Source organism: Leptopilina heterotoma, unplaced genomic scaffold (assembly GCF_015476425.1).
Source record: "Leptopilina heterotoma isolate Lh14 unplaced genomic scaffold, ASM1547642v1 Lhet_135, whole genome shotgun sequence".
Lineage (NCBI taxonomy): Eukaryota > Metazoa > Arthropoda > Insecta > Hymenoptera > Figitidae > Leptopilina > Leptopilina heterotoma.
In genome coordinates, this window is record NW_025110854.1 from 271,768 (window position 1) to 296,787 (window position 25,020).

The following is a 25,020-nucleotide window of genomic DNA, read 5'->3' on the forward strand; positions in this document are numbered from 1 at the left end:
TTTCAAAGTTACAAGCATAAGGAAAGGCTTAAAAATTACTTTTTAAATGAAAGATTAAAGCAATAATTTTAAGCTTAATTAATGAAATTTCTACATTTTTATAACAAATTTATATTCTATAATTTTTCATTTAAATATAAATAGATTTTACAAAATTCTTTGTGAAATTAATTTATCAAAAAAATTTGCTATTACGAATAATAATAATGTCAAACAATTAACGAATAATTACATTCTCGATTACATTACATGCACCTTTAAAACATTTATGAGACTTTTATACATAATAATATTGTTTAAATAGTCACTAGAAGAATAATAAAACTGAAGAAAATTTAAAGATAGAGTAAAAAATGCTACTGATAGTAGTATAAAAGAAATAAGAAAGCAATTTGTTGTCAATAATTACTATATGAGTGATTCTCCACAAAGTGGTAACTTTTGAATATGTTAAAATTTTCTTTTTTAATTAAATTTTTTGGAAATTTTTTATTTAGATCTTTTTAATAAAGCTTGAAAATGATTATTTTATAGATATTTGAGTTTAATTCTTTCTTTAGTTTTATATACAAACAATTTAAAAATTTGTAATTTAAAGGTTAAATAATTTATTTGAAAAAGTTAATTTTCGACTGTGAATAATTATAAATAGTGTAAATAAGCAAATAATTACTTTAAACTGCTTTAATAAATAAATAAATAAATAATACAGTACCGGCCAAAATTGTCAGTCCACCCATTTTTGAAGGAATGAAAAAAATTTTTTAACATAAAATTTATGAAAACTCAAAATTTTTTTGGTTTATATTTTGAAAGACAATAAAATTTTGAAAAGAATAAGACCTCACAGAAGTTATTTGACCAAAATTTGTAGAAGATGTTCTTAAAAATCGTCATTTTCAATGTTTTACAAAAATTTGAATAACTTCTAAAATAATGAACGCTTTTTAATAATCTTAGGCTTATTTTAAAGGTCGTTTTCTACGGAATAAGCATTACTTATAGGCATTAACCTGTAATTTTTTATTTGGAATAAGCATGACGTCAAAGTTGGACAAAAAAATTAGAAAAATTTGAAATAAATTTTTTGTACTAAAAACTATTCTAGAACATATATAAAACATGATATGGTGAAGATTTTTAAAGAAAAGTTAATAAAAAAATATGTTTGAATTTCAAAAATTATTTTTCTTTTAATAATATTATTTCAAATTTTTTGAATTTTTTTGTCCAACTTTGACGTCATGCTTATTCCAAGTAAAAAATTACAGGTTAATGCCTATAAGTAATGCTTATTCCGTAGAAAATGACCTTTAAAATAAGCCAAAGATTATTAAAAAGCGTTCATTATTTTAGAAGTTATTCAAATTTTTGTAAAACATTGAAAATGACGATTATTAAGAATATCTTCTACAAATTTTGGGCAAATGACTTCTGTGAGGTCTTATTCTTTTCAAAATTTTATCCTCTTACAAAATATAAACCAAAAAAAATTTTAGTTTTCATGAATTTTACGTTAAAGAATTTTTTTCATTCCTTTAAAAATGGGTGGACTGACAATTTCGGACGGTACTGTATTTTTACTCATACCTGTTATTGAAATTACTTGTTTTGATACAGGTTAATCGAGGTTAATAATATTTATTCAAGAAAACAAAACACTTCCATTACGCGAAACGAAATTAGGAACTGGAGTTTACAGGAACTGGAGTTTACAAATCAAAGAAAAAAATTCATTGAAACCGTAAAAATTCATAAAAATAAACAATTTTTGCAGATTATTAAAGAGATTTGCTTACTCTAAATCACTATTATTTTATTTTTTTTTTATACATTTAGAATTCGGCAATTTTGTCGGGTATGGAGTTACATACCATTAAAATACGCTATAAAATAATAGTAACTTTTGTAGTTTTAAATCTAAAAATTATATTTCTTTTTGCAAATTTAACATAAATACAACTTATTAACTTAATAATATTAATGGCAAATAAAATCGCACTAAAAAAGGGAATAAAATTAATGAAAATCAATGAAATTGTAAACTCCAGTTCTAAATAAAAAAAGATTGGGGAAAATATTAAAAAAATATTTTTACACAGATTTTTTAATGGAAATTAGAAAACGACACACTAAAACTTAGTTTTTGAGATGAACTTTCGAATAGAATAAATAAAAAAACGTTTAAAATAAAGTTTGTGTAAAATAAAACATATTAAACTTCATGATTCATGTGTGGAGAAACGACAAATGTGCATTTTTTGAACATTTGCAATTGAATTACAACTTTTGTTTTAATTAAAAAAATTTTTTCGATTATGATATTACTAAAAACATATTGAAGATTAATTATGCAAAAGTTTGAAGTAGATTAGATAACAATTTTTCAAGTTATTAAATAGGAAACAGAGGGGAAGCAAAAGTGACCACTTAATGAAGAATCACCCATATAGGTATTTTTTATAAATTATTACGAATTATATTATATTATATTAAAAATAATATGAACTACACCAAATTTGTTAGAAGAGTTTAACATTGTTCGGACAATGTTAAACTGTATATTACAGAACTGCATTGCAACAGATGTTTAGACCAATTACACAACAATGTTCATACACAGTTATAGAACAAGGTTGGAACAACAGTTACAGAAAATTTGCGACATTAAAGTTATGTAACTCTTACATCACATTGTGATAGAACTGTGACATAAGCATAATACAGAACTATTCTGTAACTAACTTGTAACTATGTTCTAGAACTCTGTTACAATCAGGTTCTATCACAGATCTATAACTAGTTAGGAACAAATGTTCTATAACACTGTAACCTCACTGTTATAGAATACTTATATAACGTGTTTGCTAGGTATACTACAATAGTCAATTAGAAAGTGAATTTGATCCCCGTTCTATTACAAAAAAACGAGAGAACACGTGGGGAAGGCGGGCTTCGCCCGCCACTGTGGTGTCCTCTCCACTGGGCACTTTAAAAAAAATCTTTTTTTCGGAACACGTTGGAGGGGGTAGGGTCTACGTTGGTTACCTTCTATTACCAACTAGAAAGTCAATTTGAATCCCTTTTTATTACTTAAAAAGTAAAAAGCGAGAGTTCTGTGTTTTTTAGGAGTTAAATGCAAAAAAAACAATTTTATGGTGTCATTTATGGTTTTTACCATGAAATTTTAATTTTCACAAATTTTTTATCTGATTTTCTTAATCAGCGCCCTGAATTACATAAAAATGTTACTGACTTTCTTTAAGAATAATTCTGCTTTATTAGAATTCGTATTTTAGACAATTTTATGGTATTGAACAAAAAGGTATTGCACGAAGAAAATGTTCTTTTGTTGGGAATATTTTTTGAAATTCTGTGTTTTTTAGGAGTTAAATGCAAAAAACCACATTTTTATGGTTTTTACCATAAAATTTTAATTTTCTCAAATTTTCAATCTGATTTTCTTGATCAGCGCCCTGAATTACATAAATGTTACTGATTTTCTTTAAGAATAATTCTGTTTTATTAGAATTCGTATTTTAGAGAATTTTATGGTATTTTACGTTTTTCTCGAGAACTAATCACAATTGGACAAAAATGTATTGTACGAAAAAGATGTGTTTTGTTAAGGCCAATGTTTATAAATTAATATTTTTTAATCAAATATGGCTAATATTCTAAATCAGTCTAATACCAACAAGAATGCCAAGTTTCACTTTAATCCATCAAGCAGTTTTCCCGTGATACGCAAACAAAATTTTGCAGACACATATAAATACACAAATTTTTTATAATGCCTTTTCTGGATTCCCTATTGCTCAAAATAATAAAGTAGTAAATTATTTTAATTTAGTTCTTGTTTTAAATAGTATGGTAATATTTTGCCAACAAAGTAACTAAAATGATTATATTTTTATTGACTTAAAAACAGTGAAAAAATTCATGAATTTCTCCGAATTTAAGAAAACTTATGAAAGGATACTGAATAACATTATTTAATTGGAAGAATTGGGGAGAATATTCACGATTTTGTGTATTTTTACAAATTTTTTGTTTTATAAAACGTACAAGACGAATCTTAGCCTAAAAAATGTCAATAATTGATACTTATGCAATTGCAATGTTAATTTAAAATTAAATAAGATTTTTTTTGTGGTTCTTTAGGATCAGTAATTTGGAAAAGAAAATAAAAAAAAAAAAAAAATTAATTAATTTAAAAAAGAAACAAAAAACAAAAAACAAAACAAAAAAAAAACCAAAAAAAAAAAACATAAACAAAAACAAATTTAAGAAAAAATTAATAAATTAATAACAAATAAAATAATCTTACAATTGTCACATGCGATTCATTCATAAATATTATAAATATAAACAAATAAATATGTACATTGCAGAATTAATAAAATTTACTGATGAGGATCCAAACCAGGATCGAAACGTCTAAAGAACAAAAAATTTAGTTTCTTTTCCAAATTACTGATCCTAAAGAACCACAAAAAAAATCTTATTTAATTACAATACTTGGATCACAAAAGAGTCATACATCTTGTTAATTTAAAAACTGTTTAATGAAACTTGGAAGAAATCTTCAGAAGGATGTGTTCACAATATATTTATTTGAATTGTTAAGGAATTTTTTTAAAACAATTTAGATTTTTAGTGAAGACAATATTGAAAAAATTTCCCTGGTGACGGTAAAAGTACTCCAGAATTGTTATACAATCATAATTATCAAATACAATGATTTGCTTTATTGATTTTTAGACTTTTTTTTATTTAACAGTTTTTGTAATTGTATAAACATTTGAATAAAAATGATTAAAATATAAAAAGGAATAAGGAAAATGAGTAATTTACACTTGAAAGAAAAAGTCATCTGTATTAATTATTTATTTTTTATTTAACATCAAAAGTAATGACACTTGGGTTGGACAATGTCTCTCGTTTATTCCTTAATGTATTCGCGTGTGAAAACAGAACTTATAGATAATCATACGAAAGGAATTTTTATTTTGAAGGTATAAGATAGTAGACAAGATCAATGTGTGTTCAGGTGGATGTGTAGTGGCGTTTTTCTGTGTATTTAATATGCGTGCGTGTAACGGTGTGTAATACATGTGCTGCTAACGAAAACACAAAAACTGTAGGGACTCAAGCGTCGAGTGTGATCTTCCGTTAATTAATCGGGCAGGTCGTTCTCAGGCGAGTCCCCAGTCACGCACAATCTGCCTGTCCGTTTTCAATTATTTAAAATATTTACAATATTAATAAAACATTATTCAATTTTTCTCATAATCATTCAATAATTCTGTAACATGTGACGGTCTGTACAGGCACGAAGACCTCATTCCAATGTTTAGTTTGCAAACTCACAGTCTCAAGGCTTACTCTTTGCTAATTTTGGTTCATTTCTATCCTCGAGCATTTACATTTTTTCAAAAGACTGATTTTAAATTTGCGTCTTTTGCTCACGACTACGAGGACGCGACTCAAGAAGAAATGCTAGATAAATATTTCACCTGTACCCGTTCAGTCTGTCACATATTTTTTCTGGTCTTAGACCGAGATTTCCTCGCACCTTCTCCATTTATCATCATCTTTTTTAATTTTTTTTACTTAAACTTACTTTGTTTTTTCTTCAACAACACGAGCTAAACTAAACCATATATAATAATTACATCTAATAATATCTTATTTTAACATGTATTATATTATCATTATAATAATAATAATTATTATATTATTTAAATTATTAGCCTAAAATGAGAGGCGGCGCACGATGGCAAAGCATTTTATTTGGGCTTCTACGCCCCCCGACACGGAACACCCTGTTAACAACCGCGGATCCATCATCTTTCTCGCAAGCGTTTACAAAAATCAATGCCGAGCCTCCAAATGCTCCGAGCCTCCCTGGCAAACTTTTCTCTTCGATTAGTTGAATTATTCAACACCGAACACTGCTTAATATCATAAACTTAATTTTTAAGAATTTTTAAATATTTTGCCAATTGTAATTGCGTAATTGTAAGCAAGAAATAGAAGGTACTTTATATTTATGAAACGACAGCTATTTTGGAAAGACTATTTTAAAATACTTTTCAAGTTACAGTGTTGAGTTACCTATGCACCAAGTGTTGATTAATAAAACTTTACAGGGTCAAGGTGTTAACCTTCTCGACGAAATAATAAATTTTTGCACTCGGCGCATCCTCTGGACTCCACCAGTCTCCCACAACAGTGTGTGACGCTTATTCACTGGCGGAAAGTTCGCACAGCCCCTCGCGAGCATAACAAGAAAAAAATAATCGGAAGAGCTGAGGAGCTCACGCATTTCTTGCTGCTGGCTCGGTACTCCCTTATTTATCAAATTGATGGGGAAACTGGTAAAGGAAGAACGTGCATTTTTTAACGCGTGTATGACACCTCGAGAACATCTCGATTATATGAACACTTTAGGTAGGTTTCGGGCCTGAGTTTCCGGGCCGAGACATGAGCGTGTGATTGTGTTACATATGTACGTGATACTCGACTTGGAGACGGGCTTTTCTAATGTGCGTCGCGCAGATAACGATATTATCGAACCGGACAGAGCGACATGCAGCTTTAGAAAATCCGGTACCCAGTCAAAGAATATTTATTTTGTGTATTTTCTGTTGGCCCCGGTTGATCTCCGATCCCAAAAGTCACATGGCAGGCATTTAAGTCACTTTTGTAAAGAGCGTTATTCGAGTCGATACCGTTGGTTGAGAACAGGGCGTTCGACGTTTCGGGGTTAAGTGATTTCTCGATAGCGAGTTTTGTACACCACTGGCGTTTTACAACCTATGAAAAACTAAGAGAATGAATGTTTTTATCCTTACTGTTTTTCTTTCTTTAATTCGATCACCTACATAAGAATGTGTTTTTTACTTTCCCCCTTTCTCCGTCTACAACCATCCTGCTCCTACTGTTTCTCTCAGCTCCTATTCACGTTATACTTTATTACGATTAAATCAATAACAGTTTCCCTCCCCCCACCCAACCCAAACCCTATTTTTTAATTTTTTTCCTTTTTTGGTCGCGGTGTACTTTGGCTCTACGAATACCGCGTCGTCCGCGTAATAATTTAATTCGAAATCTCTTGTAGTTGGTATTGATTGGCTAATATTTATACTATTTAACTTGTTTTCGCTTTCTGTGTGTTTCGTCCAAGACTCAAACTACTGATTATACGCAATCTGTTCAGAGCTACTCGGAATAAGATTAAAACCGAACGATATTATTTCTTGTACAATAATGATAATAATAATAATAATAATAATGATGATAATAATAATAATAATAATAATAATAATAATAATAATAATAATAATAATAATAATAATAATAATAATAATAATTTTAATGAATACTGCGAACGCGATTTTTCATTTTTAAATATTCCATTAGTTATTTTAATAAAACTTCTTTTTCTCTCTTTAACTAGGGCGTGCCAATCTAGCGTACGGTTTTATTAGCAATTTATGGATTTGAGTGGAGATTCTTCATTTTACAAGACGAATGGAGTGTTGCTGCTGTTGTTTTCGTCTGCCTTCACTTATAGCTGAATCTAATATTCAATGAGTTTCTTAGTATATTGGATTGTTAGTTACTCCACTTCTTAGTCTCCAATAATAAGGGCTTGCCTGGTTTGATTAATGATGAGAGAGAAAGTTAAGATGAAACTTGTCAAATTTATAAGATATTCGAGCAATAATGTTTAATTTGTTTGGCGAGTTGCATCTTCATCTTATACTAAGATTTCTCCTCTACATTCTTTTTAGGCCTTTCTTAAATTCTTCCGCACACAATCGTTTATTTTTGGTGTCGTCATTCCGTCCCTCATATTACGAAGTTCGTATTGACTGAAGATTGTTGAGTCTGAGCAAGCAGAGCAGGAATGACGAGTTACTGTTTGTAACAGCGCCCTAGTCTCAACGCACGATGTCGCCCACGTAGAACACTCTTGGCGACGTCTTCGTCGTTGTTATCGGTTTGTTCGATGTGAAAAAACCTAAAGCCAAGCGAATCGGCTATAATAATGATGAATGCAGTCAAGCCTACCTCGCGACGATGATAGACCCAATAGCACGCCCTATGTAAAACGTGTAAATGTATGTATTTCTTTTTTTGTGAATGAATACTTTTTCTCATTTTGTAAATGATTTTTTATTTTTGTTTCTTTTCATGTGTTTCTGCGTGGGTATGCTTTCTCTTCTGCCGCTGCTTCTCTATTTCGTTGCGACAGGGCATCTAATAATAAGTTTCTTGTTCTAGCCAACCACCTGGATTTCGACGAATATAAAATCGCCTTGTTTCATCGTAAATGAAGATGGCCAACATGAATGGAAGTGCTGGTAACCACCAAACAAACCTGCAATCAATCATTTCATAACAGTTAGCATTTTTAGAGTTTACTTTCTTTAAATTAGTTTTCATTTATTGTCATTATAATTACATTGTTTGCCTCTAACATTTTTTGGAATAAAAGAAAGAAGAAAGAGTTGCAGTCAAACCTTTCTCTAAGAACACCAAGTTTACGCAGAGAAAAAAGAACGTTTGTTGTTGTTACAAAATTTGTTGTTACCTTAACAGATTTATTCTTATTAGAAACAATTTGAATTGCTAGGACAACAGAATGAATTTGTTAGTTCTATATTAACAATCTTTTTGTCAACGTAACAATCCTTTTTTTCTCCGTGTAGATGGTCTTACCGAGAGGCGAGCCACTTCAGGAGAAATAATTGCACATGGTTGTTCGAATTCAATTTTATTATTTATAATACTGATTAATTTTAGTTTTAAAAAATATAAACATTTTTAATCGAGTATCGATTTTCCAATTTAATATCCAGGACCACAAAGAAAGTTTTTTTTTCATCACACATGCACGTGCTTTGCAGTCAGACGTAAAGCAAAATAAAACAATAAAGTGAACGTAAGCATGTGATAGAAAAGAACAAACATATTTTCTGTCTATTTTCATCTCATGCTTGCGTCCCGTTAGCGTTTTATTCTGCTGATTCGCATTTAACACAACTGCTCTGTCGACAATTAAAGCAGTTATCTTTTTTTCTCCCCGTGCATTTGTCTTTTGTACCAAATCGAAAACTGAAATTTAGGTTCGCTTTTCGGGTCGTAACTGGAAAAATCGTGCATTTGTGATAAAAAATATTATGTAGTGTGACATGAAATACTTCCTAGTTAAAAATTGTGCAAGATCCTGAATATTTCCATGTACATAAATTATGCATTTTTATACACATGATCTTGTACGTGACCAGTTGTGGAAATTGGAACAGTATCTTAAAGGGATCCTTTAAGGTTCCTCTACAGAAACCCAGAAGAATCCTTCACGGAATCTTTTACAGTATCCTACATAGGGTCCTGCCAGGATCCGTTGCAGGGTATTGGAACGAGGGTCCCATACAGATTCCAGTGCTATCAATTCGCTAACATTAGCTATCAATGTTTCATGTAAAGGTTCCTATACAGGAACACTGGCGTGACCGTTATTTTGCGAAAGTTATAATCTCTTAGGTCGCCGGGCTGAATTTGCTTTAGAATGTGAAAAAAATGAGCCGTGCACAAGAACAGCCCAATCGATCAATATTAACCCGTGCCACCGAATGGTTAAAGTTTAAATGGGATTTAACATAAGATTAGTGCACTTTTTTACATTTTATATTATAACTTTTTTTATTAATCTTTTCTTTTGATGATATGCATATTTATTGTTTTGGGTGTGCTGAACATAAATCCGATGTCAAAAATAAGTATTTGCAGCTGCCAGCTGTCAATAAAGTTGTCAATCTTTAAAAACGACCGATTTTGTGGGATTTTGCATTAATTTACTCATATAAAAATTAAATTACTTATACACGAATGTAGTATTAAATTACTAATGTAATTTAATATGAAAGTCTTATTTTCAGAAGTTTGACAGCTTGATTGTCAGTTGTCAACTGTCCATATTACATATTTCTATTTAAGTTTATCTCAGTGTTCTTAAAATAACTTTATATTAGTATATGAGTAATTTAATGTAAAAATTGTCAAAAACTCTTGTTTTTAAAATCTTGACAGCTGTCAACTGTCAATATAACATATTGCTACTTGAATTGTCTTTAGTGTTCTTAAAATACTTTTACATGAGTAAATTAATGTAAAATCTAAAATCCCACAAAAACTGTCGTTTTTAATAGAAAATAATGCCATGCGCGCATGACATGTTTTGCGTGTCATACATTTTTGTAAGGGGCCTATAAAAATCCGAATTAAAAAATTTCAAAACTTTTCTAAATAAAATTTCATAAATTTACAGTAATGTTTATAAGATAGAAATGTGAATAGAATCATAAAAAATTTAGAAACCTTTAAGAATTTTAGAATATTTTCATGTTTTCCATTACATCAAGAAACTTTTAGAAATTCTATTACTTTTTCTGGATTTACTGATTTTATAGGAACCCTGTGATTTAATTTGTGGAAAATATATTATAAATGAATATCTTACTTGAGAGGAAACATGCGAAGACCCTTGTCCATTCCAGGTGTGTAACTCAGGAAAGCAGCAAGTGCTGTTTCAAAGATTAATCCAAAGTTAAGGGCCCAATTTCTCATTCCTTGATGGAAGAGGGAATTCCGTCTTGTTTTGCAGACAATCAAGTCAGCCCATTGCACTATGACAATCGACACGAAGAATGCCGTATGGCAGGTGAATTCCAACGTCTTACGATCTCTATATGTCTGCAGAAAGAGTTTCATTATTTTCTGATCAAGGTGCATTACTTGATAGTTATAGAAGTTAATCAATCTTTTACGTCCGAGAAATAGTAATTATAGTAAGGAGAATGAAACGAAAACAATTACGACTCAATTAATGAAATCCACTAATTTCTTTATAAAAAAGAGTGTTTAATAAACTGAACAAACTCAGAAATAATGGTTATCTCAATGAAAATATAAGTAGGAAAGATATTATTACTTCTAATACTAATATTGCAAGATTTTATGGTCTACCAAAAATCCATAAAGTAAATTGTCCACTCAGACCAGTTGATGGTATTATTACTAATTGGTACAGAAAAGATACATATTCACGTAGACTTTTGAACTATTATTCCAACCATCCTTTACAACATAAAATTGCAATTATTAAAAATTTAGTTGATATACAGCATTAAAACTTTCTAATAAAACTTTTCATAATGAAAATATTAATTTAATTAAATTAGATTTAAAGCTAAGCAATTATCCTGATAAATTTATAAATCAACATTTACAAAAACGGATTTCAGAAATTAACAATAGAAACCTCTTAAATAATAACCAAATTAGTGATATTAAAGATAATTATAAAAATAATAATGATAAAAAGATAGTTTTTCCATATTATGGATCAATTTCAGAAAACATAAAAAGATTACTGAAAGCATTTAATATTCAAACCATTTTTAGTCTTAATTCAAAACTAGATAGTTTTATTAAACTAGGGAAGGATAAACTTGAGAGACATAATCAATGCAACTGTGTATATAAATTTAAATGTAATTGTGGGAAATCTTATATAGGACAAACAAAAAGACCATTACATATTCGCACTAAGGAACATAAGAGTAATATTGATTTAAATGTAAAATATCATAATGTTATTAGTAATCACTTGACGAATTTCAAAAATGATTCTATTCCACATTTTATAAAATGGGATGAATTTGAAGTGCTAGATATTGAACCTACTCTTGGTAAAAGACTTTTTTCAGAAATGTTTTTTATAAAAAAGGAGGGAAGTAATAGTTTAAATAAAGTAACTGATTTGGATAATTTTGATAGTTCATACGAAATGATTTTAAATTATTTCCATTAATTAATTCTGTTGATTGCTCATTTGCCTACTCTTTGTTTCTTATTTGTTTTTGTCTTTATTTAACAATTGATGTACAGAATCGATAGTGTTTGGAGTTCAGTTTTAATTTTGACTTCACACGCAGAGTTTTAATTTATTTAAGTATTTTTTTTTTAAATTTCTAAGATCTGTTATTATAAATGTGTGTCATCATAATGTCCATGTATTAGTGTTAATTTATTTATTTAACTTGATGTTAATGTTTATTTATTTATTTATTACAAAATTGATTTTATAATCTTTTATCTAGGTATGTTATTCTCAACTTAATTTTTTTATTTTATTTATTATTTTAATTAAGTAGCTATTATAAATTTTTTTTTATTTATTTATTTAGGTATTAATTTATTTTATTTTTTATTTAAAATTAATATTTTTATTTTCTTTTTATTTTACTTTATTTGTTCTAAATTCTTTATTATAATTTCGATTCTTATTTATTTTAGTTATGACTCCAAACTCTATGAATTCTCTGACGTTTAATGGGTGAATTTATTTTTATTTTTTGCTGACGAATGTCTATTTATTAATTTTTATTTTTGGTAAGATATTTTTATAACATTTTTATAACCTTTTTATTATTTATGAATGAATGTTAGATTAATTTATTATTATTTCTTTTTTTATAAATTTATATATTTTTTAAATTTTATAATTTTCTGTTTGACGAATAAGTATATATTTTTTATAATTTTTTGATTGACGAATGCTAAGTATATTTTTTATAATTTTTTATTTTTATTTTTTTTAATTTTTTTTTTTTTGATTGACGAATGTTAAGTATATAATTTTTGTTATATTATTTTATTTATTTTTTATATATTATTTTTATATTTTGTTGTATATTGTTTATTTTTGTATATTGTTTTATATTTTTTGTATATTATTTTATATTTTTATAGACTCCCTGAAGAGGAAATCATTTAGATTTTGAAACGTTGGAGTAAACTAATTTTTAAAAACTATTTGTCCGAATGTTTTCGTTTCATTCTCCTTTACTATAGTTATAGAAGTGTATTTGTCAGTTTCGATTATTTAACCAGGGTGTCTACAACTAGTCTAAAAAAAATTTTCCTGACATTTCCAGGCCTTCTAAAATGTTTTTTTCCAGGTTTTAAGAATCGACATAATAAGGGGTTACAAAAAATACATTGCTTAAATTTTATTTGATTACACTTATAAAAGACGTAGGAGAAGTATTCATAACGTTTGTCATCAACGATTTGAAGAAAAAACTGTTTTTCACTCAGAAAACAATATTTTACGTTTACAAAATTTTCCTTCTTTAACTTTTTGTTCAAGAAACATTGTAAAAGTTTTGTTAAGACAAAAGTTTGAATAGAAGATTATTTTTTCCTTTAATCATTATAAACGTCACCAACGTGATAAATTATGAATATAAAATGAAATTTTTTTAAAAAATTATCAGGGCTCGAACCAGTGAAAGTATTTAAAAATACGGACTTTCCGGACCAAAAATGAAAAATTACGGACCATTTACGAACAAAAATATAAGCTGTCCAAATGAAATAAGAAAACAGTTTACTTCAAATTATAAATTAAATTTTTCATAACTATAAAACATGAAGATATCGATAACTCCGAGTTTCCACTCGGAGTGATCGATTTCTTCATGTTTTATAATAATTAAAGATAACACATAAAACACATAAAAAATAATTAAACTTTTTAAAATTTGCATTAGTTCGTATTATATGAGTTTTCGTTTATCCGAGGCACCACTTTCCCGCACATTACCTCGGATAATCGAGGTTCTACTGTATTCGTGAATTCTTTAATTAAATATATATTAGAAAATAAAAACTTCAAATAATATAAAAAAATTCAATTAACATATTTCAAAAAAATAATTTCAAAATTCAATTATTTATAAAAATTCACGCTATATTGCTTTTAATATTCAATTAAAATCTAAAATTTTAACTGAAATTAATTTTTAAATAAATTTTTATTAGAATTTAATTATTTAAATACAAAAATAAATAATTTATTGAATTATTGAATGTTTCTTAAAATTTAATTCTCATAAAGAATTTTTTACCAACAAATTTTTAAATTGATAAAGAATATTAATAAAATTTTTAAGAATAATTACATTTCTCGATGAACTCGATTAAAATTGTATTAAAAATAATTGAAATTCTTTGATGATTTTTATTATTTATAAAAATAATTGAATTCCTAAAAAGAATTTTATTATTTACAAAAATAATTAAGGGACTGGATGCTATAAGAGCATCTTAACATGCAATGTTAAGTGAATTGCGCGTATTCCCTTATAGTATCCAGCCTCTCAATTGAATCCCAGTAAAAATTTTATTATTTATGAAAATAAAAAAATTGAATTATTGCGAAGAAATTTATAACAAAAATTTGTAAAGAATTGAATTCCTGTGAAATGTTTATTATTTTATGAAAATAATTTAAAAATTTTAAATAGATTCTTTTGTAAAAATTTTTATTAAAATTACGAGCAATTGTCTATCTTAAATGAAAATTTATAGTTACAATTTTATGTACTGGCCGATGTTTAATTTATAGAATCTAGATATTACTCATATGTATTATATTATGTAAAGGGTACTTTTCACCCGTTTATCTATCAAATAAAACAAATAAATAAATAAAATAGTAGATATTAAAAAACATTGAAATGAGGAACATTTTTGAAAATAATTGAAATTTTTCCAAGAATTTTATTAAAATTTTTGAAAATAATAGAATTTTGGAAAAGAATTTTTTAATTTATAAAGATAATTAAAATTTTTACCAGAATTTAAAAAAACTTTTGAATATAATTGAATTTCGGCGAAGAATTTTATTACTTTTAAAAATAATTGAATTTCTGCAATCATTTATAATTTCTCTAAAATTTCCCAAATTATATCGTACAATTTACAAACTTTTCGTCCTTTTTCAATCAAATTACAGACTTTAAGGACCTTTTTTTAAAAAAAACTGACTTTTACGGACTTTACGGGATTAACGGACCAAGTTCGAGCCCTGAATTATGTATTTTAAAAACAAATTGACTTATTTTACGAAAAGAATTTTTTCAATGCCATTATTTCTGCTTCTCTTCTATGATCTTTCAGAATTTTAAGTGGTCAATCTTTTTCTATTTGATTATATGTATGCCTGTGGTTCATATTATTTCTCAAAATAGAATAGAATTGCAAATTAGAAAGGCAATATTAATTATTACTATTAATTTTTTACTAAAAATTTGTAAAACTAATTGTGGGCATTAAAAATATTGTTCAAGAGTATTTCAAGTCATGATGAAAAAAATTCCGACATTTCCCGGTTTTCCAGGTGTTGTAGGCACCCTGTTAGCGTAATTTATTTGTTTATTGTCTAAACCGAATAAACACAAATATGTAACATTTATGGAACAATTCTATGCAAATGTCAGCTTATAGATGTAACCTGTTACAGTAACAGGCATAAGCTTACATTTTTATGCGTATGTTTTTGTGTTTACTGGGCATATATTGTATTATTCTAACAACAACAACAAACTTGAAACGGGATTTGATCGAACTGCCATTTTTATGAACTGTCAATTAATCGAACAGTATTTTTAGCGAAATGACATTTTACCGAATTGTCATTTGTTCGAACCGAACATTATTATTTTAATATGCCATCCTCTCACATATTATGTTTTCGAAAAGGAACTTTTGCGAAAATTGCTTCATTAAATTTATTATTATTATGCAAACAAGTTTACTGTAACATTTTTCGCAATCGTGACAATTCGCATAAAATTAAAATTCGCAACAATTAATGATAATGCAAAGTTCATCTTTTTATTCTGCGAATAGGATGGAACATAGTATATCCGAACGGATTTTTTGTGCTGAACACGAATTCGAGGTCGAAAACTTCCCATTACGTCACGTTTTCGAAAAAAAGTGTTTTATTGATCAACTATTGAGGGGCTGATAGTAAAAGTGGTATAAAGTCACAATAACTAATGTTATGCAAAATATTGATTATAATAAAATAAGTCTTTCTTTACTTACTATTTAAAGATTTTTGATCAGTAATTATAATTAATTTATCTATAAATTATACAATCATTTTAACCCGTTTTTGATCCCAAGTCATACTTATCCCACCTTTGCTCCCTATGTTATTTTATACCACTTTTACTATCAGCCCCTCTATTATAAATATATATAAATCATTAATATTTTTGGTGAAAATCTTCAAATTAAAATGAAGGAAACTTAATTGTTTTTTATTTATTAGTGACAAATCAGAATATTACCATAAAAATGTCAATGGTGGTAAAATTGAGAAAAATACAATAATTCTTTTTAGAGTTATATAAAAGTTTAAAAAATGAAATGATGAACTCTTTTACCTAGTTATTTCATTTTTTAGTCTTTAAATAAAATGAATTTCATAAGAACGGACGAGACAATATTCATTTCTATTAAGTATTTTCACTAGGAATTGGTACAATAAGTTGAATTGAAATATACTGACCCATTCCTGTCCATAGCTGTCCGTCAAATCATTTATAGCTTTAGAATCCCACATTTTCCGGATACCGAAAAGACGCGTAGGCAGAAATCCGTTCTCAGCCATAATTACAAAGTAGACAAAGAAACCCGCTGCTGCCTGTATCATACCAATCTGTCCGTACGCCATGGAAATAAGCCTAAGAAATACGAAAATTTTAATGAAAATCATTGTCAGTTGACAACTTCTTACTGCTTATTACTTACTCAGTATGGTAGTAAATCTACATCGATAAAAATTGTTTGCAAAGGGATTCTCAATTTAAATTCATAATATTATACAATTTTTAATATTGAGAATCCCTATGATTTTAAAGAATGTTTACTTATAGAAAGAATATAGAAAAAGCTTTGCCTCTAATCGTCTAGTTTATTGATACACTAAGAGCTTAAGGTGTGTTTAAGTTTAGAAGCCAAGGTGACTTAGTTCAGTCATTTACTTACCAATCGACGTATGTACTTACGGTCGGAATGGTACACACTTTTCATCTAATGAGCATGCCATACTGACAGCTATTATGTCATGCCTAAACTCGCTATTTATTTCAGCACTATTATTAAAAAAAACAACTAACTTTTCAGCAATATTATATGTTTTTAAAAATCAATTTTTCATTTTCACAAAGAAGAGTACATAATAATGTTGAAAAGTAATTGTTGTAATAATAGCAGATGTCAATTTTTTTAACAATTAACGAGATCTGACATATGATTCTACAACAATTGTAATCTTTTTTTATCATAATACTTTAAATGTGAAACTTCAGTTAACATTAGAAATCTGCAAACATAAGTTTTATTACTTTTTCAAAAAGAGTACAAATCTTGAAGAATTGAGTATATTATAGTGTTAATTATTTTGAATAAAGTACTTTTTATACTATTAATGTGCGTATTAGTAAAAAATTATTATGATCTTTCATGTACATTTAGTGAGATTAATTTTTTTCTAATTTTAGCAGTGTCATTTTAGTTGTTTTAGTTTTAAAAGACGAAAAACCATTGTAGGTTATGAAGTGTATTAAAAATATTCGATTTCTAATTGTATCAAATTTTGATAGAATAAAACCCTTCATGCGTTTAATAAATGTTTAGTGATTAAATTTGCTGTTAGTTAAATAGTGACAGATTAGATCAGCTGCACACATATAGACTGATTATTTAAGATGAATAAATATGATGAGTGAAGGTTTGAGAAAAAAGAGAGGAAGAAAAAAGGAAGAGTAAAAGGAGAAACATTAAAAACGTTTTATAGTATGACAAAAGAATATTCGACTGTAAAAAAAATATAAAAATTCTCTGTATATATGTTCACTTAAATGTTCCTAAAAAATAAAAGTGCTTTAAAAATCTTTCCTGTTTATTATTTAGAGAATGAAACTAATTGCAAATAGAACTGCAAATGCTTTACATGCTTTTTTGCGCAAGCAGAAAGCTAATATGTTTGTATGTTTAGATTTCTTAAAAACAAATTGTGAGTGAGTCAAAAGTAAATGCATGATTATTTTAATTGTAAAGTTCAGGTGCACATAAATCTAGTCACATAAACTAGATGGGATTTTTGAAGAAATTCTAAAAAGCATTCCTCATTCTTCGTATATCTAAAATCCTAAAACAGTAACTTTCTGCAGGCGAATCACTAAAAACCTTAGAACATTTGTCACTGATGTATTCAAATGGTGATCTACAATGTTTTGTACATGTGAAATATGTGAACAAAGCGCACGCATGTCATTTAGAACTTTTCATATTTCATATCCACCAATTTTTTGAATTTAAAATTTTCAAGTCTCTTTCGGAATATTAATCTTTAATAATAATTAATGTATATTAACCCTCTGCATACGCTGACTTATTCCCACTCTAGCGCTTTTGAATATAATTCTCATAGAGCTCATCATGTCGTTTTTTGTCGACTAACGGTCATTAGAGTAGGCAGAGGGTTAATTTTTTTATTATACAAAATAAATCCAACATCATTTAAAAGTAAAAAAAATAATTTTAAAAAACTTTATAATCTCTTTTTAGTATATATCTACACGGAAAAATATAGGCAGTGCATAACACTAAGCATCCACGTAACCCGTAAGTTTTCAGGGAACTTGGAGTGCAAGATTTCTGCAGATAGCAAACTGTGAATTTTGGGGACATTTTACCACTTGCAGCTAGCTTTGCGATGCACACTTTCTCAAAGTTTCCTGTAAGCTTTTTGGGATCGTGCATATACATATATATAATATGCAATCATCTAATTTTTCAAGTTAATTTTGTGGACATAATGTAAACATTTTAAAATTCTATAATGTAGTACAGAGTTCAGATAAATCCAATGCATTCTATTTCATAAACGTGCTTGGCTTGAAAAATTCTTAATTTGATTGTGAACAACTTAACAAGTGTGACAATGAACGTGGGTAAAAAAATAAAGCCTTGTCAGTTAGTTGCGCACAACTATGTTAAACGCTTTCAGACAGAAGTGTAGGAATATTCGTATCATTCTGAATAAAAATCCAGAGACGAAAATTAGTCAAGAAAAGTAATAAAATATTCAAGAATCTAGACCTTATCCACATTTATAGTCGCCCTTACTCTTCTGCCTAGTTTACGTTCCATTTTTTCTTTTCTAAAGCATTTAATCTTCCTTAACCAATTTTCTAGCTTTAAAAGATTAAAATCGAATTTCAATAATTTATAAGAAATATATTTACGCGCCATAAAATTACAGACTACATTTAGGAATGATTTTACTTGATTAAATAATTATTCTTAATTACCTTAAGTCAAAAACTTTTCAAAACATAAACTGTAATTTATTTTTGCCACGTAAGATCCCTTTCAACGAAAAGCGTGAAATTTATTTAAAATTGAAAAAAATTGGTTAAAAGAATGGGGCGCTTTAGAAAGATCGGTTGCACCGTAAAGTGTGAATCAAATGAGGCGTTTGGTTAAATCTAACATGAAGTGCAGGATATTTAAGTGATTTCGATGGGCAGTCGAGAGACCCACCTTCGGTTTACGAGATTATCTCTGTAAGGATCGCGTGGCTGACGTTTCATAATGTCCGACTCCGGTGCCTCGTAGGCCAGTGAGATGGCCGGTACCTACCATCCATCGTTAATTAGAAAGCGTTTAAAACAACCCCTTTTGCATTGGCAAGTGAGATGGATCATTACAATAATAATAATAATAATAATAGTAGTAGTAGTAATAATAATAATAATAATAATAATAATAGTATTAAATATTAAATGCATGAGAAGAAAAAAAGCCAAAAGCAGACTCAAAGAAGGAATTAACACAGGATCCGTATGTACTTCCATAAAACCTGCTGGATAAAAATTGTATGTCAGTCAGGACCTGACTTTCAAATACCACCTTGCAAATTGTCATTCTTTAACTATTATTGTTGTATTAAATTTTAAAACATTACTCGAATAATTTATAATTTTAAACTATAACTATTTCTCTCTTCAAAATTAGAAATAATATTTTTATTATTTTTTTTTTAGTTACTATTTAATTATCATTTATCTCTGAAACATTTTTCAAGTAAAATCAAACTAAGTTGTAAACTAATTGACATTTTCGATTATTAAAAGACAAACAAGAACTGAACAATAATGAAGACAAAGAAAGTTATTGATGTCATTCTAAAGCAATTGATCAGTGATGAGAAATCAATATTAATTGTTTTAAGTTTTATTTTTCTTCTATTGCATGTTTTAAAAATCATGAAACATTTTTAATTCAATGTCTCATCACCAATTATTATGTGGAAAAGTTGTTCGAAATTAAAAAAATGTTATTTTTCTTCAAGTTGATTTTAAATTGTGCATTACTTTTCCACGCGATGAAGGGCAAGGCATAAAAGTTGGAAAAGGCATTACAGAGTCCCTAAAACTCCCATCGCCAATAGAAGATAGCATCAGTGTCGTTAGGTGTTGTAAATTGCGCATAAAGCTTCTTATTAAATCTTTCCACCTCTAAAATTTTGCAACCGCCATCATGTTATAAACACAGCGTCAGTAGGCGGCATACTATAGAATAAAACGCGAGAAAACTGAAAAGAAAAATTGCAGGAATCACTGCAACTTGATGTGAGCGAATATAATAGTGACAATTTTAATTATCATATCAGATAATAGATAATAGAAACAGATGTTGCAACCGCAATAATTTGTTATAAATATATTATATAGGTAGTAAACTAAAAAAAATAGTGACTGTTTAGTAGCAATTGAATATATTACGAAAAACGTTCTAGAATCTTCCTTCCATTCAATAAAAATAAAATTAACAGATAGACAAGAATTATAAAATTGGCCTATAATTATTGACCATGAAATGCTTGGATTTAAGAACGTTCTTCATTTTAAATTAAGTTAAACATTGTTTGTACTTGTCTAGTTTACTAATTCTAGCTCTATTCCTCTACTAGGTAACTGTGACGCGATATCAATTAATTTTATTAATCATTTTATAATAAATCGGTGTATCTTTTTCTACATCTACGCACAGCAAGGTACTTGAAAAAGAAATTTAAGAGACTACCAAATCAAAGTAACATTACATTTATAATTCACAACATTGACGACGACTGGTCCCACCGAACCTGAAAAATTTTCAGTTTTTTGACTTAATAGCCACAGTGATTACATTTAAAGAATCAGGGCGGTAGAGACTTGTCGCTTGTAGAAAAAAGCTTCCGTTTATGAATGAGGAGATACAACGATGACAAAGTTGGCAGGCGGCAGAGGCAATTAGGTCTAGTGGAGAAAGATTACATTTCAAAAGAGTAGGTGAAAAAGAAAAAAAAAATATATATATATACATATAAACCAATAATAGTCAACTAAAGAAATTAAAAGATTGTCTGATGGAGAATTTATAAACTTTTAAAATAAAAATACTATAAACAGGGTGGCCACTAAATTTTGAAAATAAAATTCAAGGCTTTTTCACGACTTTTTCCAAGGTTCTTTAAATTAAGATTTTATTAGAAAAAACAATTTTGAAGGCAATATTGACAAATAATCTTTTCATGACGCACCGTCTAAAAGTTGTATAAAAATAAAAAATTGAGAATTAATTAAAAAAGTGTGAGTCATCATAAACTATTAGATTTATTAAATTTTCGAGAAAATACTATTTAATAAATTAATTTTATGTTATCTCTTATGTTATCAAAATTTCGACTTGAAACTGTTTAGTTCAAAATTTGTCTTAAAAGACTATTATTTTGAATAAACTATAATAATTAAAAAACACATAGTTTAAAAAAAATACTGACATTACAGAAAAATTATGTTGAAGAATTTTTTTTAAATAATAAATTTTAAAAGGTGCTTTTACAAATTCTCGATGAAATGTAATTTATAAAAATAATGAATTAAAAAAATTCAGGTAAATTTACGGTTTTTTCAAAGCATAACGAAGTTCTCGTTTTTTACCCGGTTTTCAAGGTTTCAAGGTTCGGTAGCCACCCAGATAATTATTTAAGCATAATAAAAGTCTTTAAAATCAAGTTACTACAACTATACATTTACTTATAGGTTACAGATTAAACTATTTTATTCCATGTAACAGGATGAAATTAAACGAGTGTTTTTTATATTTATCGACAATTTTTAAAATATTTTTTATAGAATCCTCCTAAATGAAGAATCGCTTTACTTCCAACCTCCGATAGAATGACGCACAAACGTTAAATTATTTAACAGCGAGGCATTTAAAAGACATCCTAAAGACGACTTTTTTTCTCCGCTGATGTCCTAAGACATAGATATTATAATGTACCGGAAATACATATGTAAACAACTTATAAAAAATTGTTATAAAACATGAAGAAATCGATCACTCCGAGTCGAAGACTCGAAGCAATCAATATCTTCATGTTCACAATATCAATATCTATAATCAATATCTTCATGTTCATAATTAAAATTGACCGACTGATAAAATCATAATTTTTTATTATAAGAATATTGTTACTGTAACTTATTCAAAATTACTTTCATCACTTCAATTTAATTATTGTATTCCAGAATTTTTAACTAAGATTCTTCTTTAAATTTATTATTTTTCATAATTTTTGAAAAATTTCTTTGAAAATTTTCAAATCCCTTTGATTACAATTCAAGTTTACGAAATTTCATCGAATATTAGAAATTCTTTAATCAAATATTCAAAATTCAATTGTGACGCGACCCAAAGAAAGGTACCTAAGAAGCAAACGAATTATAGGTTGGGTTCGAGTTAGATTTATCTTGATTAAAAGTTCATTTTTAATTATTTGAATTTTAAACCAATATTAATTGAATATTTTGAATATAATGAAAACTTAAAAACCAACAATTTTTAATTAATAATTGATTCTCTTTCTGTATTTTTACTCAAAAAATTTAAAACATAACCTCAAATTTTTTCCTTCTTAGGTACCTTTCTTGGGAACGCGTCACAATTATTTCTAAAAATTGAGCTATAATATATACTTTCTCTCTAAATTTGAATCAGTAAAAATGTTTACAAATTTATTGGAATTAGTCACTGACTTTTTGCTTTTGAATTAGTAAATTTTACTATTAAATTAGTAGAAACGACTATTTATTAGTAAAATCTGCTAATTCAAAAGCAAAAAGTCAGTCACTAATTCAAATTAGAAAACATTTTTACCAATTCAAATTTAGAGAGTTTAATATTCAATTATTATCTAAAATTTTAACTGGAATTCATATTTAAATCCATTTTTATTAGAAAATTTTACGAGAATTCAATTATTTAAATACAAAAATAAATAATTTATTGAAGAATTGAATGTTTTTTAAAATTGAACTCTCATAAAGAATTTTATCAACAAATTTTTAAATTGATAATTAAAAATCTTTTGACGAATAATTTTAATTTTCGAGATATTAGATTAAAATTGTATTAAAAATAATTGAGTCTTTGTAAAAATTTGATTGAATTGAGAAAAGTTTTTGAAAATAATTAAAATTTTGCCAAGAATTTTATTAAAATTTTTGAAAATAATTAAATTTTGGAGAAAATTTTTATTATTTATAAAGATAATTGAAATTTTGGAGAGAATTTTTTTAAACTTTCGACCATAATTGAATTTCTACGAAGATTTTTATTACTTTTGAAAATAATTGAATTCTTGAGACGAAGTTTTTTTAAAATTTTTTTTAAACAATTGAATTCTTTTGTGAAATTTGATTAAAATAGTAAATATTGAAAATAATTCAATTTTGATAAATTATTGAAATTAATTAAATTTCTACCTACGTAGAATTTTATTAAAATTATTTTGAAAAAAAATTGAATTGTTAAAAAGAATTTCATTAAAATTTTTGAAAATAATTTAATTCTTTCAAGAAATTGAATTTCTTTGATGAATTTTAATAAAATTTTTAAGAATAATTACATTTTTCGAGAAATTTGTATTAAAAATAATTGAAACTTTGCGATGAGTTTTATTATTTATGAAAATAGTTGAATCTCTTTAAAAAAATTGATTATTTATGGAAAATAATTGAATTATTGCATAGAAATTTAAAAAGATTTTGTAAATAATAGAATTCCATTCAAAATTGAAATTTTACAAAATTTCAAATTACAACCTTTTGAAGTGATAGCGTGTGATTTATGATTTCGGAAATGTTCGTTAGTGTGTGTGTGTGAGTGCGACGGTTTTTGGGCGAAAAGTCCCCGCGAAGGGCATTGCGATTTAGATCGAGTAACGAGAAACACGTATAGGCCGAGAGAGTCAATTAAGTGCGATTAATTCTAATGTTTATAAATTTTAATTTAATTCATTTCTTAAATAAAGATTATTCTTTTAATTAACTAAGAGTGTCTTAACGAAAATAATTACCAGTTATTTTCTATAAACCTAACTTTACGAGGATTCGCAATCCTTTTCCATGGTCAAGTGAACTAACTATTTAAAATACGTGATTTCTAACAGAAGTTTATCTATTTATGAAAATTTTAAACGCAACTCTTTTAAAATTTAATTAATTTTGAAATATTTAAGTAAAATTAGATTTCAAGAATAAGCACAATTAGAAAACAATAATTTTCCATGATTCCGATCAAAATTCCCTGACTTTTCCAGGTTTTTTTCAAGGTTTAAAAAATTCCCTGACATTTCCAGGTTATGTGGCAACCCTGGACGTTCCAAGAACACTTGAAATATGTTTTCTGTTCTACATTTTCTAATTTCAAACACTATTAATCTTGTTATTATATTTAATGTATTGACTTATAAATTTAGACTTTTTGCTATAAATATTTATATATCTTCAATACTTTCTAAATTAAAATTAAATTTATATTTAAAAGCAAAATTTTATTTTAAAAATAAGAAAATTCTACCTTAAGTCAAGAAGTATATCATTTATCGTAGAATATTATAAGCTTTCGAATGGTATATTTGTTAATTTTCTGAGATTTTTTACAGAAAAATCGTGATTTGAAGATTGGTATGTTTTTTTGGGCCATGCGCGTGGAGCCGCACCGATAATTTCCGACGGTAGTGTA

General features: G+C 27.2%; 1 protein-coding gene across 6 annotated transcripts in view; it reads right to left on the bottom strand.

Moving 5' to 3' along the window:
* Positions 1–4,879: 4,879 nt before the first annotated feature.
* LOC122497701 (sodium/potassium-transporting ATPase subunit alpha) overlaps positions 4,880–25,020 on the bottom strand; it is a 102,257-nt gene continuing 82,116 nt past the window's right edge. For 5 of the 6 annotated variants that reach the window (XM_043604966.1, XM_043604970.1, XM_043604968.1 and 2 more), the window contains 3 exons: positions 16,445–16,619; positions 10,535–10,767; positions 4,880–8,392 (listed from right to left, as the gene is read on the bottom strand). In XM_043604966.1, coding sequence (XP_043460901.1) covers positions 8,272–8,392; positions 10,535–10,767; positions 16,445–16,619 — 529 coding nt within the window. In that variant the 3' untranslated portion in view covers positions 4,880–8,271. Of the gene's footprint in view, positions 8,393–10,534; positions 10,768–16,444; positions 16,620–19,485; positions 19,581–25,020 lie in introns of all 6 variants that reach the window. The other variant, XM_043604967.1, reaches the window with a different exon arrangement.